General features: G+C 38.3%; 1 protein-coding gene across 1 annotated transcript in view; it reads left to right on the forward strand.

Moving 5' to 3' along the window:
* The first annotated feature begins 15266 nt into the window (after positions 1-15266).
* CSRNP3 (cysteine and serine rich nuclear protein 3) overlaps positions 15267-18778 on the forward strand; it is a 64067-nt gene continuing 60555 nt past the window's right edge. The window contains exon 1 of the mRNA XM_051624062.1: positions 15267-15421. Within this exon, the coding sequence (XP_051480022.1) occupies positions 15274-15421 (148 nt within the window). The 5' untranslated portion in view covers positions 15267-15273. The remainder of the gene's footprint in view (positions 15422-18778) is intronic.

An 18778-nucleotide genomic window follows, 5' to 3' on the forward strand; every position in this document is an offset into this window, starting at 1 on the left:
GCTCAGCTGTTCCTTGCAAGACTTGTGCTCGGTACTCTTCACCAGCTTTGTTGTCCTTCTTTGGACATGCTCCACCACCTCAGTGTGTCCTTCTTGTAATTGCAGGAATCTGCTTCCTCATGGAGCCTTCCTTTATAATAGCTCTGAAGAAAAATATAAAATACATGTTGCAAGGAGTATTAAGTGTAGAGAAGTTAAATAAGCAAACTGAAGTAGCCAAACGAATATAAGCACACCTACTAATCACTTGAGTCATAGCAGGGACTAGATACAAACCTGGATTCAAGAAGGATGCCATTTCCCATTCTCCATCTCTGTGTATATGTTACTAATTAGTCCAATAATAGCACTCTGGAGCCAGAAAGCACTGTTAAGATTTTGCAGGTGCTGGCTCTGGAAAAGAAGGGTTGGGTTCAGGCAGGGTGCCAGGGGCAGCCAGGGCAGCAGGTGGCTTGGAGAGGGCAGGTGAGCCAGCAGCTAACAGCAGCCCAGTACTGAGGGGCCAGGCCTGGCACAGCTGCCAAGGCTGCGTCAGGAGCCCGCTGGCCTGGGATGTGGTGAAGAGGCAGGTCTGCAAATCCCTGAGACTGGTGGTCAGGTCTGTGGTCAGTGTCTGAGTCAAGGGGATGCGTGGCCAGGCCCAGGCATGGCTGCAGCAGCAAGGCAGCATGGCTCAGGCAGGGGCCAAGGGCAAGAGGAGGAGATTGCAAGCAGCATCCTGGCAAATGGAGGGCAGGCCTACAGATCTTCCATGGCTGCCAGCTGAGCTGTCTGTAGGTTGGCCTTGTGCCCAGGCAGCCAAACCCACTCACCCTGCACAGGGGAATGTCCAATGCATTAATCAAGTAAATGACTTTGCTTAATTTTTGGTGTGCAAAGTGGAGCAAATTTCAAATCGACTGTCATTTTATGTGGAATTCTGAAGAAACTGGCAAATGTTGGTTGCAGAGATCGGCTTGTATATGCAGGGTTGTGAAGTGTGGGAGCAACATCAGCCTACTTAATGATGATCACTTTTTTGTAGGAAGGCTGTATGTGTTTTATTTTAAAAACACTGCCTGTATTACAGTGGCATCATTCTGGGAATATTTTAGAGATGTTTGGTTTTTTGTTGTTCATAACCTCTTTTTTTTTTTTTAGTAGATTTTGCAAGGCATTTCAACTTACTTGTTTGTACTGACCATTTCTCTGTGTTTAGTTATTCTAATAGTTCTTCAAGGCTGGAGCGGTGTTGCACCTTGCCTCGTTATTGAAAAGATTGTTATTAAAACCAGTTATAAGACTACGATTTTGTATGTCAATGCATCGCCCTCAGCAGTCAGGCTGGTTTAGAGGTGAAGCCTTTGGTGCTCAACTCCAAATTTCACTCTGCAGATAAATAAGAAAATAAAGTTGGAGATGTCTTCCTGCCAGTTGCTTATCATGGTGAAGTGTCTGTTTAGATTTTCCTCAGTGTTCCACACAGTTTCTTCCCACTAAAGAAAATTTTATTGATTGTCTGGATTGGAAACCTAATAGTTATTTTAGTTTTTAATGCTTGCAGGAATGGATTTCCATTTCTCATCTAGGAAGAGCTTTTATGTTAAACTGAGTTAATTCGGTTAAAAAGATTCCTGCTTTATTTGTTAAGACAGAGTCTGAATGTTACACATTGGCAGTTCATTATGATAAGACTGACAGCTAACTTTTTCAGAAGCTAAAACAGTTATTACTGTGCTGTGGCTAAAGATCAATAATTCAGTGAAGAGGATAGATGCTCTTATTTAAAGGAATTCACAGTTTGTTTTATTGGAAAGCCATAGCTGAAGACTGAAATTTGTAAACACACAAGTATTTGTCAGTTTCTGCTACTTAACATTTTCTTTTCAATGGGAAATTCTGGAGTACAAATGCTTTGGTGAGGCAGTAAGTGTTTCCTTAGCTAAGACTGAAGACTCATTCTTTATTTTTATTTCAACCTGTCATAAAATAAATCAGATGCTGTTGTCTTCAGCTGAGTTGATACCTGATTTTTATGTATATATAGAAAATAAAAATTCCCTGATCTTGGAAAACATTTTTTTCAACTAGATTTAAGAGGCTGCAAATAAACTTCATAGTGTATTTGAGGCACACAAATTGAAAATTGTTCACAGTCATTTTTTGCATTTGAAGGCTTATTTAGATAGAAAGTTTTGTTTAGAAAAAGTTCATGCAGCACATTGGATTTTGACTACTGTATTATAAATACAGTAAAATAAAGGCACACTCATAAGTTATACAGGTAGAGCTTTATATAGGTAGAACTCCAAGAAAAAGTATCTAGTAATTATCCTCTTTCAGGTATTGTATACATACTGTCTTAAACAGGAAAAAAAGAGAAGTATTTAGCAGGAAATTACTGGCATCTCTCTCTCAATTATTCTAACTTGCACTGAGATTTCAGATTCTTGCTTTGTATAAAAGCACCACTGTTATTTTGATAATCACAAAATTTTGTAAATATGTACAGCAGGCTTCACAAAGTCTGGATAGCAAAGTCAGTCTCAAAGAACATAGGTTATAACTATGTTCCTACAGCTGTTCGCTTGTTTTTTATTTTCAAAAGCAGCTGAAAGGGAGAATTGCTTTTCATTAGTGGAGCTGAAGGTTATTAATAGAGAGACACCTTTTTTCTCATTTTTATATTTTGTCATTACCTTCTAGTACAGGGTGTGCTCACTGATGACTGAAAAGGTCATTAACGCTGTTTTTTAGATGTGCTTTTTTGTTTTGTTCTCACTGTTTTCTCACTTTGTTAGCATGCAGATGGGGGTGGGGAGTGGGAAATAAGGGAGAGAGCATGTTCTAGAGGATGCCAGGATGACTTCAGTTATTGGATGACTGCTTTCTGATGGATGGAAAAAGGAGGAGTAAACCTTTTAGTCTGCACTGACGGAGCTAAAACACAGAAACCCGATTTACAGGTAAGGGTGGAAAAAAAATCCTGTTCTGAATAGCTATTCTTGATCCTTACTATGACATTTATTGGATAGAAAAAGTATACGTACAAGCATTTTATTGTTTGTTCCTCATTAATTACTTTGAAGAAGCTTTTCAGGGTATTATTTCTCCTGCCTAGGAGGTTTCAACCGATACGAGATCCACAGACAGTGAAATCATAGGCATGCCTGATGCAATCTGACAACTTTCTGATGTGACAGCATAGGCATTACATTTCATTGATGCTGAAGTTGTTCAGTAAGCTGTAGCAAGGAGAGGTCTTTTGTGTGATGGAAATACTTGCTGTTGAAAATACAGTGTATGCTACCAGCAGGAAAATAATTCTGGAATATCTATTGAGTTTGGATAGGAAAAGGACTTACACATGAAGCACTTCTAGTATGTGTTTTATTTAGTTTTGAATGTACAGTAAGAATAGCTTCTCAGAGCAAATCTTAAAAGATTTCTTGTGAATTTTTGCAATATTTTTAAGTTTGGAGTGCATGTGGTTTATAATTCAGTCATAAAATTCTTTGTCATAAAGAAGAACCGTGATGCTTATCATTAAATGGTGTACATAGAGAAATCTTACAGTATTTTGTGTGTGCCCATTTTAATAAAATGTTGAAATATCTTGTATGAAACCTGTTCTGCTCAATTTACATGTTATCAGCAGCTGTTTATTCACAGATGCTGGGGATGGCAAGTAGCAAATAACTTGCTTCCTACAGAAAACAGTTTTATCAAGCCACATGATTTGAGGATATAGGATTACAGACAGAAGTCCTGGGCCCACTGAAATAATTGGCGATTTTGATCCTGGCCTCACTGGGGCAAAGATTTCAACATGTCAACACTCTGTTGACTTATTTCTATGTTTTACCTGTAGCAAATAATTGCTTTACTGCAGGACCCGGTTTGCTGCAATGAAGCGGAAATCTTTGCTGAAATAACTGAATTGTGGTTCTAAATTGTTGCTAATGTGAGTGTGTGTGTGTGTGTGTATATATATATATAAAGTTTTTAAAGAAATCAGACATTCACATTATTTCACTTCAGTGATGGAAATAGCATTATGGTGGGAAGTAATTTATTTTAGACAACTACATATTTGGTGTATTTAATCTCTTGAGTATCTGCAGTAGTTCCTTTAAGATAGAAATACATGGTGGTTACTTAACTAATGTGACCTTTTTTTCTGGAATTTGTTGAAGTAAATTATAATATATTATTAAGAAATATTTAATCTATAAGCAGTCATTATATACTTTTTAAGGTTCTTTTTAAAATAATATAAAGCAGTTATTTATTCTCATGATACTTGTCCACATCTTTTGGATGCTGTATTTAAATTCATTCATTGATACAAAAACATATAATTTTATTTTTTGAACAAGTTTTAATTAATTGTTCATTTTTATACTGCAGTGAAAATACAATACTGGGATTATTTAGTTGTCACAGTCCATTTATATAGAACTGAAATAAAGGAAAAGATTAGAAGCTTTCTGCTTGGTTTGAGACTATATATTACTAAAATATATTTATAAAGCTAAAATACTGGAATTTAGTTTTAATAGCTTTCAGTAAATGCATGTATCTATTTTTGTTCAATGAGAGTTAATTTCCCTAGAGCAAACCCAAATTAGTAAAATGTGGTGTTATTAAACAAAAACTGGACAAAGTCATTACAACTCTTAGTAGTAAAGAGGACTGGAAGAAGCTTTGTCATCAGGGCATTTATTTATACACCTTGCCAGCTGCAAGCATTTGGAGTGGTGTTCTTTTCTCCTAGCTGTTTCTTCAGAGAATGGAGCCTGATACGTTTGCTAAACAAACAGTCAATCATAAAATTAATTATTTACTGCAAATGTCAGCAATTTACAAAATTATTCTAAAAGACTGATGAATTGTATCTTCTTTTTACTGGAGTGTGTGGACACTGGTAAATATGACTGAAAAACAGATGAGTTGCATCCTAACATTTCTTATTTGTAGGGAATGGATGTGTATCTGAAAGCGTAAGTACAACTGTTAAATTACAATCTCCAGTCTACGTATTCTAGTCACTTTTCCCTCTGAAATGAGAAATCTCACTCAAAGCAGCTCCAGTAACAGAGAGGAGCTGAGGAAAACATACAGATCTAGTTCCACATGTATTTAAATTATTCTGTCTCCTTGGAAACGCCACTGCTGCAGATGGATTTGGCTTTTGGTGGCTAAAAATATCATCTGCTTAATAATGACAGCATGAAATATATAGAATAAAACTACTGTGTTGTTACTAGTTCTGAAGTACCCTAATGATTCAGGTATTCTAAGTGAACTACAGATTTGCATTTTCTGTCCAACAGTCCCTATCAGCTGCTGCCAGCATTCACCAGCTCGGTGGAAATGAGATAAGCTCATTAGCCCTGGTTCCAGACCCTACTGAGAAGGGAGCATGTGAGTGGGAGGTAGGATAGACAAGGAGTTTGAAAGCAGGTAGAAAGTTGGGAAAAAAAATCTCATGGTGATGGAGCAACTATGTGTTGTGTAATATTTGAGTATACAGGCTTACTCCGAGTTAATTCAATGGTAGGGAGAGTTTGCTTAAGCCCTGCCTTTGTAAGTTAAGGATTTGTAAATAAAAGTATTTTTCTATTTTTTAATTGCAGATTCTTCAGTGAATGTTTCCTTATGAGTTGTATGTGTAGGTGAATTAAGTACCACACAAACCAGTTTAAGACAAAAACCAAACAAAAAAGCGTTTCCAAAGGAAAGCCAAAACCTAAATTGCTGAAGAACTTGTTGTGAGCAGGAAATAGCATTACATTACTTAGCATTACTAAGAAATGTCATCCTTTAAAAAACTAATTATTTTCAATTAAGTGTAGCTCCTACTTTTTTTTTTTTCTTATCTAATTCTTTATTATTTATTCCTACCATATATGACAATTTATTTTGTTTTCAGCTGGTATTCAGTATATATGAAAAATACTACTTATGGTTTTTTGATCTCTCCTTCATTTCTATTGGATGGCTTCCTGCTTGGGCCCAGAAAACAGAACTAATGCCAAACATTTCCTTAGTGCTGCATGGTGGGCTAAATGTACCTCTTAGTAGTTTTTTTCCTTTTTGTTAGAACATATGTGATTTGTTGTAGCATGGATCAAAATTGGTGATTATTTTTCCATTATTGAATGGGCTTTTTTTCCCCTTTCTGCAGTGTCTCAGAACGTTTCCTGTCATTATGTCCTAGGTTGTGGAAGATAGTGTTGGTAACACGAAGTACTGCTTTTTTGTTTGGTTTGGGGTTTTATAACATGTTGCAAGCAAATAAGCTCAGGTTTCTTCCAGACTAGGTTCTTTCAGCATTATTTCTACATGCCTGAAGAGAGAGATTTGTGCAATACAGCTAATGTAGGTGAAGACAGGCTATCTTAACACATTTGTCACTCTCCCAGAAAAGCTCCAAGCTATCCATTTGTCTTGGTTTCTAAACTCTGATTTCCTACAACCAGACACTTTTAATCTTGTCACATATAAGGAGTACTGTCAATAATTATGGCAAAAGCAAGATATGAAGATATGAAGGATTTGTTATGTAACATTTGCATGTACACTCCACTTTCGCCACTCAGACACGCACACACACCCTTCCACACTTAAACCATTAAGCTGGAAGAGTTTGGTCCTGTCTTTTCAGATAGAAGAGGAAAACCTTGTTCAGAGTTACTTTTGCAAGTACAAGAGCAAGTGTTCCAGTATGTTTTTGTGTCATAAGCTCATATCACTTCTTGGAGTTCAGGTGTTCTGGTTTTGAGGGTGTTGGGTTTTCTTTGTAGGTTTTTTTCTGTGGATTTTTGGTTGTGTTTTGTTTGTTTTCAAAACTCTGTAAAACACTACAGATTTCAGAGGAGAGGATGGCTAACCCCTGTGTCAAGATGCAGAGATCACGGGGCAGAAGGGGATAGCTGTTAAATTCACACTGTCTTTGCTGGTAATGGTGAATGAGCAGCCAGGCTGTGTGTTAAGCACCATGCAACAGGGAGCTAAGTAGCATGTATCATGCTTGTAACAGTGTGCAGGCCCCTCTGGCATATACCAATTTTGACCATGCTGTAGTTTGGCAGAAGCATACTGAGGTATACAAGATACCTACCATGTTGTGCTGTTAATCTGTGGGCAGAGCACAAGATAGATGTTAATGAAAGAACAATGTGGAAGATCAGTACTGAAAAGTACAAAGACAGGTTGCAGAACACCAGTTAGTATTACTGCCTGAGATAATCTGGGCAAAACTTCTTTGAAAGAGCATTTATTTCCTGCACTCTGATGGCATTTCCAGTCTTCACTGCGGAGCTGGACCCTACTGCCATTCTGAGAGCAGCATAATGCAAAGCTGCTGTGCCAAAACCCACTACTGCTAGTCTCAGAACCTCACTCCAATTGCTGGGGAGGGGCTAAGAAAGCCAAATGTTCTCTGGCCTTTTTTTGCAAAGAGGTGCAGTGTTGTCAGTATGCTGTCAGCAGATGGACCGGTTCTTCCCCTCACCTGCATATGCTTGCTCTGGGATACAGATACTTTTGTAGTAGAAGCCAAGAACTTTTTTTTTTTCCAAACAGAAGCAAGAAGTCTTCCACAGAGGGTTTGGGTGAAGAGGTTTTAATTTATGAAATTTCATCATCAAAGCTTAAAACTTAGAAGTGGCCAATGCCAGGTCTTCAACCATGTTACCTAGAGACTCTGGAAAGCACTTCATGACAGACCCAGCTAAAAGTGTTCTAGATTACACAGAAGGGAGGTTAGGCATTATGAACCTGAGTTGGTGACCCAGCTTCATCAAAGTTTTCCCTTGGATCTCCTGTTTGCCTCTAGGACTTGGTGTCATTCACTCTTTGACTCTTGTGGAAGAAGCAGTTCTTGCTGCAGCAAGCTTAGAAAATTATTATAAATTAATCACAAGCTCAAACTAAACAGCTTGTGTGGGCACATCTCATCTTGACAGGAAAGTCTTCTTGTTGAATGCCTCTGAATCCTCTTCTACCAGATTGTGCTTTTGTCTTTGGAGATCTGAATGCTAATCTCTGGGATGCCTAGTTGAATTATCACTGCCTCTTATCTCATTTTGTTCTCTGGGGAGCGTGCCAAGAGAAGACTTAGGAGGACTAGCTTAGAATTTTCTTCTGATGGCTGATTTATACAAGTGTTTTGTTAAACTGCTGGCATCAGTTGATGTAGCTAAGAATTGAAGTCAGGCATCCAAAGGTTGGATCACTGCTGCTCTATGCAGGAATTTTATATTTGGATGATGGAGAGGGGGATATTTACATGCTTGGTTTATGCAGAACCTTATGAGATGCATCTGAAGGACTAAAGGAGCCAGATCTACCACCATTGCATCTGAACTGCATGTAGAGACAGGAGGTGAGCATATGCTAACATCCTTTCTGCATTCTAAATTCATTGCCAGTGAAGCCACTTGGCATGTGTTAAGAGTGTACAACAATGTGTAGGCAGTCTAGAAGATTAGTGGATTACTAGTCAAGTGTGAAATCAGAAGTGCTGTAAAGTGATGGTATAGAAACCCTGCAAAGAGCAGACTTGGCAGGATTTGGCTTGCAATGCCAGAACAGATCCCCCAGTTTGAATTGCACAGCCTTATCCTCCAGGATTTACTTAGTGCTATGGATTTAGCTAGCCTGAAGCAAACAAGCAGAGAAAGACTTTTCCTAGTTTGTCTGTATAGCTTGACCACTGCTCTAAGCACAAATTTAGAAGTGATATTAATACTAATGGTATTCCCTGTGCCTATACTGAGCAGTCTCTTAAGTGGAGTTAGCTTGTCATGTGTTTTTATTTTTTTACAGATTGTAGTAGTGAAACTACCAGAGCCTACCTCTGGCAACTGGTGCTTGTAATTAGAGCTGCCAAATACAGCAAAACATGTATTGCAAACATTAATTTGAATTTTGAACAGCTGTTTGAATCATGTTCGTGTACCTCTGTTGTTCACTGTTTGCAAGCATTCATGCAAATGGATTTTTGACTGCATTAATGCAGTCCTTTACATGAATAGTAATTTTCACAAGCAAATTATATTCTTAGTTTGAGTGATGTTGTCACTGTAGATGCCTTTTGGTTTTGAGTCTTCCCATCCCTCACCCTACACCCCCCCCACCCCATTTCAAACTGTGAGTTACACAAAGGACAGATTAATTAAATACAGTATGTGAAACCAAGCAAACACCTTGATTAGTTTACAAGCATGTCTGCTGCTGACATTTATTCAACAGGTAAGAAAAATGTCTTTTAAAAAATCAAGCTTTGTTTGCAAGCTAAGAAAAGTACCTAAATTCAAAAAGAATATTAATCACTACAAATAATCCAAACATCTCTGCTTGTGAGCATCAATATTCATGATGTAACTGTGAAATTATTTGCCAAGTCTTCCTAGCATGTTATAGTACATGCTGACTGGCCAGTGGGTGGGAGTTGTTTGTGATGAGTACTTTGCAGTAATGTTTTATGTGTAACATCTGTTTTTTGCATCCTCCTGTTCAGTTTGCAGTCATTTGTATAGAAGTGTTTTTTTTGTTTGGAAGCAAATCTGTATTGCTACTGTCTAAAGTGTTCTGTTCTTTCAGTTAATAAATTTGAGACAAGGCAAAACATAGTGTGACTTATAGGTCAAGTCTTTTTTTGATGCCTGCCTTTTTATTTTTATTGTTCTTTTCAGATAAGAATTTCTATCCAGGTAAATTTTGCCATGGTATGTGATCAGTTCACAGGAAGAAATTACTACAAAATGAGTTTAATATGTGAATGGAAGAAGCAATTATTTGGATTTTTCCCCCTCTTAATACCAGTGTGTTCTTGGACTTTTTCCAGAGCTTTAGTCAATAACTGATTCCTATAGCGAGGCTTTTCTCTAAATCATGAGGATATATAATCTGAGGCAGGGTCCTGTTTTATTATTTCTTATTTGTTTTATTATGCTTACTGCATATGGTACATACTTGATGTTTATGTCTTCACTGTATGTTCCTTCCTTGTTCAATTTCCCATGTGATGTTGTATGAGCTGTATACTCTAGTGCTGAATTTTGCAAAAGAGTAATTTATTTGAATATTATGACTAGGATGAAAATTACTTTGGGATTTGTCTTTGTCAGTGCACAAAGATTTTGTTAATTCCCTATTTCCATATTGCAGCTTGTTGACTTTTATTAGTACCTTTTAGCATGTTTCAAAGCAATAGCTGAAGTGCAAGTTATGAGAAATGCTTATATCTCTCCCTATAGTGTCTGTCCAATATGATCCTGGTGCTACTGTGGATTATTTTTTGTTTTATGTTCTCTGTCCTTGGATGTCTGAAACACTGGGGATGTGGCAACTTAAAGTTAGGTTTTGTAGAGCAATTTTGGCAGTGTATGTAACAGAGAAAAAGCTTCTTTTGGGAGCACAGGTAATGAATGCACTGTTATCCCTCAACTCACTCAGTATTTCTAACACTGATCTTTTTGGGCTTTTCACTGGGATTTGGAAATACCTGCTTCCTAAAGGACTGATGCAATGAGATTGTTACTACGGTTTTCTAAAATTTCCAGCCTTTTCAGGTACAGGAGAAAATTAATCCAGCCAGGTTTTTATATTATTTTACTTTGTAGGTTCCAGGTAGTATTGTAACTGTCTTAAGCTCATGTCCCACATTTACATGGGATTTTTGTCTTCTAGTAATATGTTGCCTTTGAACTTTTTTAATTTATGGTGCCTGCCAATTATCTAGCATTGTAGCAAGGCAGAGCCTGTTGCCACGGAGCTTTGAGGACTTGCTTGGCCAGTAAAAATACCTGCAGCTAGAGAAGTGGTTAAATGATCTCTTTGTGGGAGTAGTTTCTTCAGGGTGGAGGAAAACTAGGAAATAAAGGAGGAAAAATGGATGGCAGGGGTGCTTGTTTAAGAAAGATACATCTTTCTTCCAGCCCACATTTATCATATGGTACTGTAATTTCCTTGAATAATCCTTAACTTTGTCAGGCAATGCGTATTTAACCTAGAGCTCAGAATAATTTGTGTTGCTGATTTTCTTTGTTTTAATACTTCTCCCTCTGTTTCAACTTGGTCTTGCTTTGCTGTGGATTAATGCCATGTTAGAATGCTGAGGAGCATGGCAGAGGATGATATATCACATTTGCTGTATGAGGACTTTTTGTTGTGAAGAATACATCAACAAACAGGAAAGCTTCCAGTGTCTGCTTGTTCCTCAGTTGTGTGAATTGGCAGGATGCTGCTCCAAATCAATCTGAACGACTAGACAGATATTTAATAATAATCTATGAAGGTCTGTGTCTAATTGAACTTTTCAAGCCAACTTTCTCCCTTTTTCACCTAAACTGACAGTTTGATGGAGCAGACCTCTAACTGTAGCTGGTGGTTGTCTTCCAGTGTTTGCCTCTGAAGGCTGAACCTCACTGGGTCATATTAGAAATCCAAGAATATTGATTTATCTCTCTGTGCATTTGTTTTTCTTAGTCACGAGATGTCATTTGGTTCCTTTAGTCAGTCATGGACCTCTGTGTACTAGATTATATGCACAAATATGCACATGTTCTTGTTTTTCTTCAGAATATACATATTGCTATAGTACTTCTGTGTGTTTGAGTAAATCATAGAGGATGGGAATAAACTGTCTTCTATAAGTGACTTTTGCCTTAGCAAACTGTACCACTGTGCAGTTATATTACCCTTATGATTCTTTTTATGAGATGCAGGGTTTATTTATAGTTTTACTTTCCATTCATGAATTGAAAATCTGATTTATGTAAGACTTTGGTGCCTTGTCCCCTAAACCTGCAGAGCCTTAAATTTGGATGAGGTTGGATTTGGATTTCTTTGTGACTGCAGTTGTTTCAGTTTGTTTCCCTAAAATCTGAAATTACTGATTCAGTTGTAGCTGTTGTGCAGGAAAAAGAATAACAACTCAATCTGAGTTCCCTGTCCTGGTTCCCTGATTCTGGGAACCTTCAGAAATACTAGAAACTTCCTGGCCTCACTGCTGTTAGAAGTTTGACTGTTGATTACTCCTGTTCATCTCCGTCTTACATTGGGATATATGACATAATCAACAGAGCGTTTAAAATAACACTTTATTTAATAAACACTATCAGGTTGTGTGTGACCACACTTACCTCCTAGTTCCTGGAGATGTGGCTCTCACGCAGGTGCTACAGGATGCCTGTGTAAACAAGGCGTTGATTAAATGTACAGAACTTGACTCATGCGCTACTGTGCAGATGTGCCTCTTTCGGAAGAATTCTGGCTTGTGGAGTGGCAGCTGTTTCTACAGATGTTGTTCTAAAGGGATCTCCAGCTGGTACACACTGTGTACAAACAGTTTTAGTTACTCTTCAGTCTGTCTCTGTGATAGCCAAGCTCTTGAGTAATGAAGTGTCTGCTTTCCCCTGTGGAGCGTTTTCTGGGGAGACTTGAGAGCAGAAGCCTAGAATCGACAGATCTCAGGCAAGTGGCATAGCCTAAATATTATTGTGACTACTTTGTCAAACAACCTTCATGATAATCTTCCTAGAAGAGATTCAGAACAAAAATTGGGCAACAGTGATACTAAATATATATAATGGATAGCTATGCCTTCTTCAGGTGTTGCGATACTCAGGTTCTGCAGTATTCCATACTTTGCCTTATCTTCATCAGCTAGCTCAGTGTAGAGCTAACCTGTGTGCCACTTTCTGTGACTCATTTTTTATGGTAATTTACATGAATATTCTTAATGAAATGGCTTTGCTGCTGCCAGGTTGTGACACTTGGTGCAAGTGTCAGTTGTGCTAAATGCAAGCAAACTTAAAAACCCTTTGGTGTGAAAACCATTTGTTTCTGCTAGTAGCTGTAAATAGGTCTGGCTATTGAGGCTCTTGCTGTCTGCAATGACTTACTGATGTGCAAGATATGTGTTAGTCACCTAGTCACTGTGTGGCATACTGCAGAAGGCATTGCCTGACAAAAGGGCTTTTGTCTGGAAATCATCTCAGGCTATGAAATTAGTTCTTGCTCTCTGACAGTCTGAACACCAGTGATGATTGCAGCTATTAGCTTTGCCTTGCGATGCAGTTATGGGTGAGGTTTTTTGGACCTGGAACTTCACAATTTCTGTAGCCACAATTTCAGTGGGCTCAGACATGGATTTGACCTAGGTCTTGCTTATACAATATGCTTTTTGTAAGCCCCTTTCTACCTTTCTTGACTGAGATTTCTGAGTGTAAGCATTTTCTTTCTCACACTCCAGCTGCTTCTTTACCCTCTTCTGTAGTCAAGCTATAATCCTGTGGTTTTGATATTGCAGGCAGTTGCCATGGAAATAATGGTGATTTCACAATTTCAGTATTGTAAGCACTGCAGGCAAGCAGTGGAAAAGGTGGTTGGCAAGAGATACAGCATGAATGTAGGGAACAGTTCAGAGGAGTTGTTTCTGAGCCTGTTTACTGGGGAGGGATTATGCCCTTCTGCCCTCTCTCTATTATTGTGGGCTTTCAGCGTGTTTTTTTGTTCTTTTCTCTCTGATTTTTTTGTTGTTGTGTTTTGGTTTTTTTTTGTAAACGTGATTTTATTAAAGGTTGGTGCTTAATAATTTCATGTAGTGTTATATTTTTTGCAAAGGTTATTATAAAGCAATGCTATACGCTCCCTTCCTTGTCCTCAGAATAAAAATACAGTGGTTTCTTTGCAGTTTATAGTAATTATGTTTTATCCAAAAAGGCACAGGTTGAAATCTAAGCATTTTCTGTTCAAGTCATGTCTTTAGCTTGAAGAAACCCCTTTCAGGAAAACAGGGTTTTTTGTAAATAGTAAAACAAGCAGAGAACATCATGACAGGCAAGTGCATTTAAAGCTGTCTTGTGTGACTGAGAGTATTAAAACCTAATATATTAGTTATTTAATTTTTAGTGTGCTCTGCATACAAACAAGTTTGGTACTGAAGATCTTGTGCAGCATCTGTTTTTAGTATTATGTAATGATTCCACATCTGTACTGAAATCTTTTCTCTAAGTTAGACATATCCAAAAAGGTAGAATGAAACTTACTGAAGGAAATCAACTTTATTGTAAAAGTAATTTAGTTGGCAGCTTAACAATCTGAAGATAAGTGGCATTCAGAAGAATGATAATTTGTGATACTGTATGCTTGAAAGCACTAAAAAGCAGCCTTTTTTTCCCCAGCTATTTACAGCAATGTTCCACTGATTAGTGCAGACAGACATTAGATACTATCTGTAACTTTTAAGTTAAGATCTTAGAATTAATTTTCAATCTGCAGTAGGATGTAGTCAGTAATGATGGTGACAGTAAACTTTAAGATCTTTTTTAATTAAAGATAGAGAAAAATATTTCAACCTATCAAATGCATTAAAATTATCTAGAAATTGCTTTTAAAATACTTTAATCTTTTTCGGCTTGGTATTCCATAAATGGAGAGAAGGTCAGCTGGTATATAAGAAAGGGAATCAATAAGAAATCTTCAACACGACTCTGGCTCTGTTGGGCAGTGTTGCTAGGAAGCCAAGTTCATAAGGATAGATGAATTCCCTTGATACTTTGTGTGAATGGAAATATAGTCTACATATGTGCCAGTATTCGTATTTAAGTTGCACAAAAGCTCTGCAAGAAACTTCTGTGTATATATTAAAATGATGAAATGAGCCAGAACTGTGTTTCCAAGGCCTGGACTCAAAGATGCCAAGTATCTCATGCCCTCAAATCTCATTGAGAACATGGGTATTTGATAGCAGACTGTTACGTAAATCAGACCTTGAAAATAAATCAATAGAGAGAATGTTTTCTTTCTGAAGTGTGTTTATTAATGCACACTGATTTTTGTAATGTAGTATTTCTTGGTGCTGAGAAAGTTTAAGAGTTGCATAAAGGCATGTTTTTATTGACTTATGTTGGATTATGTATACTTCATGCTTGGCTCAAATTTGCTGCATAACTGAAATATTTGTTACTTTATGCACAGAATTGGTTTTGAATAGAGTTTTGTCTGTGCTGCTAGAAGACAGGTAGTGTCTACCTTCTGTCTGCAGATTAAAGGACTACCTGTAAGAAAGTCAGTGAGATGGTGAATATAGTGATGATAAATATTTTCTTCTTTTTGCTGGAAAAGTTGTTAGGAGCCATTTAGCTACAGGTAGTAGTATCTGATTGATACACCAGCTCCTCCATGATAAACAGATTTTAAGACCTGCACAGCAGTCAGGTGTTTCAGTGCCTCATTGCCTCTGTTTTTGTTACAGGTGCATGTGACAGCATCGCAGTGATGAGTGGAATTTTAAAGAGGAAGTTTGAAGAAGTTGATGGCACCTCACCTTGTTCCTGTGTGTGGGAATCAGATGATGACATTTCTAGCAGTGAAAGTGCTGACAGTGGAAGTAATGTCCATCCATCTACTTCTAATCATTTTACTCGTAAGTAAACACACTGAAGTGGTGTGCAAGGTGTGATGCTCCTTTCATACAAACTAAGAAAGATTAATTTTACTTGGCAGAAATACAGTGTAGGTTATCTGCTTCTACTTTGAAGTATTTTTCTGTGTTATTACATTTAAATGTTGACACTGAGGAAGTACTTATTTTTTTGAAAAATAATTATTTCTTCTGCTAGCTGTTTATGTAAAAATGTGTGTATCAGAGTGAGTTTCAGAGGAAACTCCATTTGTATTCCATGTCATTGACATCTAGATAGTGTGAAATGTTTTAGGTGTATAGGAGATGATCTTCTATTTAAGGTAATGATTTGGGAGAAGAGGGAAGATTGTCAGTAACAAAGACTGGTGCTTATGCTTGACTCTGTCTGTTCAGTTGAGAGTAACCTGCATGATCTGCAACAGAACAGCTGATCCCTCGCGATTCATTCTGCCACCTAAGCCAATGCAATTACATAGCCCTTGGTCCTTTTCTTCCACGCGTTATGGGAGTAAACAGAGGAAGAAATGCGTAATTCATCTGGAGATGTTCGATTCATATTTGATGTCTCAATGAGAGACAAAGAACAGGAATACTTGTATTGTTCCCACTAAAATGGCTGAATGTGAATATTTAATTTACGGCATATTTTTCTTTTTACTTCTTAGGCTGAGGTTACAAGTTACTAAACTTCCATTAATTTGTGGAATCTACAAAAAGCCTCATATGTGCAATAAACCATGTGTGTAAATGGGTAGTAGTAAGTCATCTGGACTTTTTTTTTTAATCATCAGTCTAATAAAGCTAGGGTAAAGCTATTCATGAATTACAGTTGGTAGCAGGGTTAGTGTAGTTTATATCTGAAAAGGAAAGAAGCTCCTCTGCGTAAAGGACACTTCTGTACCACCTTGTCTTTGACTGGACTTGTCAAAAGTACTCTGAGGGCTTGGATGTTGAGATGAGGGTGGTGGTGAAGGGGTTGTACTCCCCCTCAAGAGAGTACCACAGGACACTGTCCTGAAACCTGTCCTGTTTAACATCTTTATTGATCACCTGGAAGAGGTGACCAAATGACCTGCGTCAAGTTTGCAGAGAACCACACTGAGGGGAGTAGTTGAAGCCCTTAAGAGAAAAGCTGCCATTCAGAAGGACCTAGGTAGGCTGTGGGAACAGACTGACAGGAGACAGAAAACGTGGCAAAGACAAATGCAGAGTTTTGAACCTGGGAAGGAAGAGTCCCTTGCAGTGGCACAGGCTGGGAGCTGACTGGCTGGGGAGCTCTGCAGAAAAGGCACTGGGGGCCCTGGCAGATGGGCAGCAAGGGCAAGGTGAGCCAACAGTGTGCCCTGGCAGCCAAAGGGCAGCAGCCTGCAGAGACAGGGGAGTGACTGTCCCACTGTGCTCAGAGCAAATTAGACTGTACCTAGAATGTTGTGCCTAGGTTTGGCCTCCCCAGGGCAAGACATTGATAAAGTGGAGGAAGTTTAGCAGAGAGTCACCAAGGACATATGAGGCGACTGGAGCATTCAGCTTGTGAGGAGACAAATGCTGAGGGACCTGATACTGTTTAGGGAAGGCTGTGGGGGCACCTGGTGGAAGCTGTGCAGTGTCTGTCAGGGGCTTATGCAGAACTTAGGCAGACTCTTCCCAGTGGTCTGTGACGGAAGGGTGAGAGACAATGGGTGAAGATTGAAACAAAGAGATACTCCAGCTGAAAGTAAGAAGAAACTTTTCACTGTGAGGACAGCCAGGTACTGGAGCAGGTAGCTGAGCCTGTGCAGTCTCTGTCTTGGCAGATTTTAAAGACCAGGCTCCTCAAAGCTTTAGCCAGTCAGGTCTCTTATATATATATCTTAGCTGACCTTGATTTGTGCAGGAGGCTGGACAAGAGACCTGCCAAAGTCCTTTTCAGCATGAGTTATTTTGTGGTTTTATGGCTTGTGTGCATCAGAGCTGCAGAGAGAGCTGAAGTAGCACTGCTTGTTCTTCTTCAGAACTGAGTTCACTGGTAAGCAGAGTGGCACCAGGAAGAATGTGTCCAGAAGCAATTTGGACAGTGTTGCAAAGCCTCAACTAGACTGCATTTGGGCATCTTCTGATAAGTCTGTAGGGAACTGTGATTTCCTTCATCAATTTTACTGTCTCAAGTCTCTGCTAGCTCTGGGATCTATTTGGCACTTTTTATGGACAAATGTGTGTGTGCATCCCATGTTCTGATTTGATACTTTAAGTTTTTCTGCCTCACCTCTGCAAGTGCAGATAGCACCCAGTACTGAGTGGTTTTGGAAAGCTCAGATTTTCTGCAGCCTGCTTGCAAATTTAGAATGCTAGTGGTAAGAACAAAGACTGAGATCATTTGAGAAACACATAGATGTGAGATGTCCCCTCCCCCTCCACAACTCATTGCACTGCTTTGATTGTGTTTAAGTCTCTTGCTGTTGGCACTTGAACTCTCCAAATTTAGCGATGGGTTTTTCAGCCTGGAATATCTTTGACTTGGCAGCCTGCCATTGCTTTTTTCTACTGAATAGGCTTGAGGGCATGGTGCAGATACATTTATTTTGCTTAGCTTTCATTTGTTTTCCATTTTTATGTAGGGTTTTTTGTTGTTTTGGATTTGGTTTTGGTTTGTTGTTCACTTTCTTTGTTTAAGTCTCGACAAAGCCACAACCTATTTGCTCATGTTTCTGTAGGCAATGTCAGTGATTTTAATGCAACTCAGTGTAGGTAAGTAATTTCTAAGATTCATTGTGGAGGTAAAAGAAATAAACCCAAAACATGCCTTACTGCTGCAATAGCAGACTTTGTAAATCACAAAGTAAATTAATCAGTTCAAGTGTCTTTGTAAAGCAGAAATAAACAAGGATTGAATTTAAGGAGCTTGGCTCTCCACAGTTGAATCTTGTACAATTTAGCAGCATCAAAATAGAAGCTATGTCTATTTCTTCTTACAGTGGTGTTTAGGGAGGTGAGTAAACAAACCTATAGACCAATTAAATGTAATACTTCATTAAAATTACCGGAGGAACTTCTGGCTGTTATCATGTTTGTCACCTCAAAGCAAATTTGGCAATTCCTATATAACGGCTTTATTTTCCCAATTTTACTTGCGCCTGCTGGTTTTTGGAAGTATACTTTTCTGTTTTTCTGGGGAGAACAGATTTATTGGAGTGATTACTAAAGGTTTTTCACAGGATCTGAAATTGCGTATTTTTTATCAAAACTAATTTCTTTTTAATCAGATACTGGTTGTAGTACTTTTCAGTTTCCTGTTTTCTGTTGTTGCTGCTATTTTTCTATTAGTTATCAGTTTCTGCAGAAACCAAGTTACAAATGTGCAGGCAGTGCAAAATCTCTAGA

The sequence above is a fragment of the Apus apus genome, chromosome 6 (assembly GCF_020740795.1).
Source record: "Apus apus isolate bApuApu2 chromosome 6, bApuApu2.pri.cur, whole genome shotgun sequence".
Lineage (NCBI taxonomy): Eukaryota > Metazoa > Chordata > Aves > Apodiformes > Apodidae > Apus > Apus apus.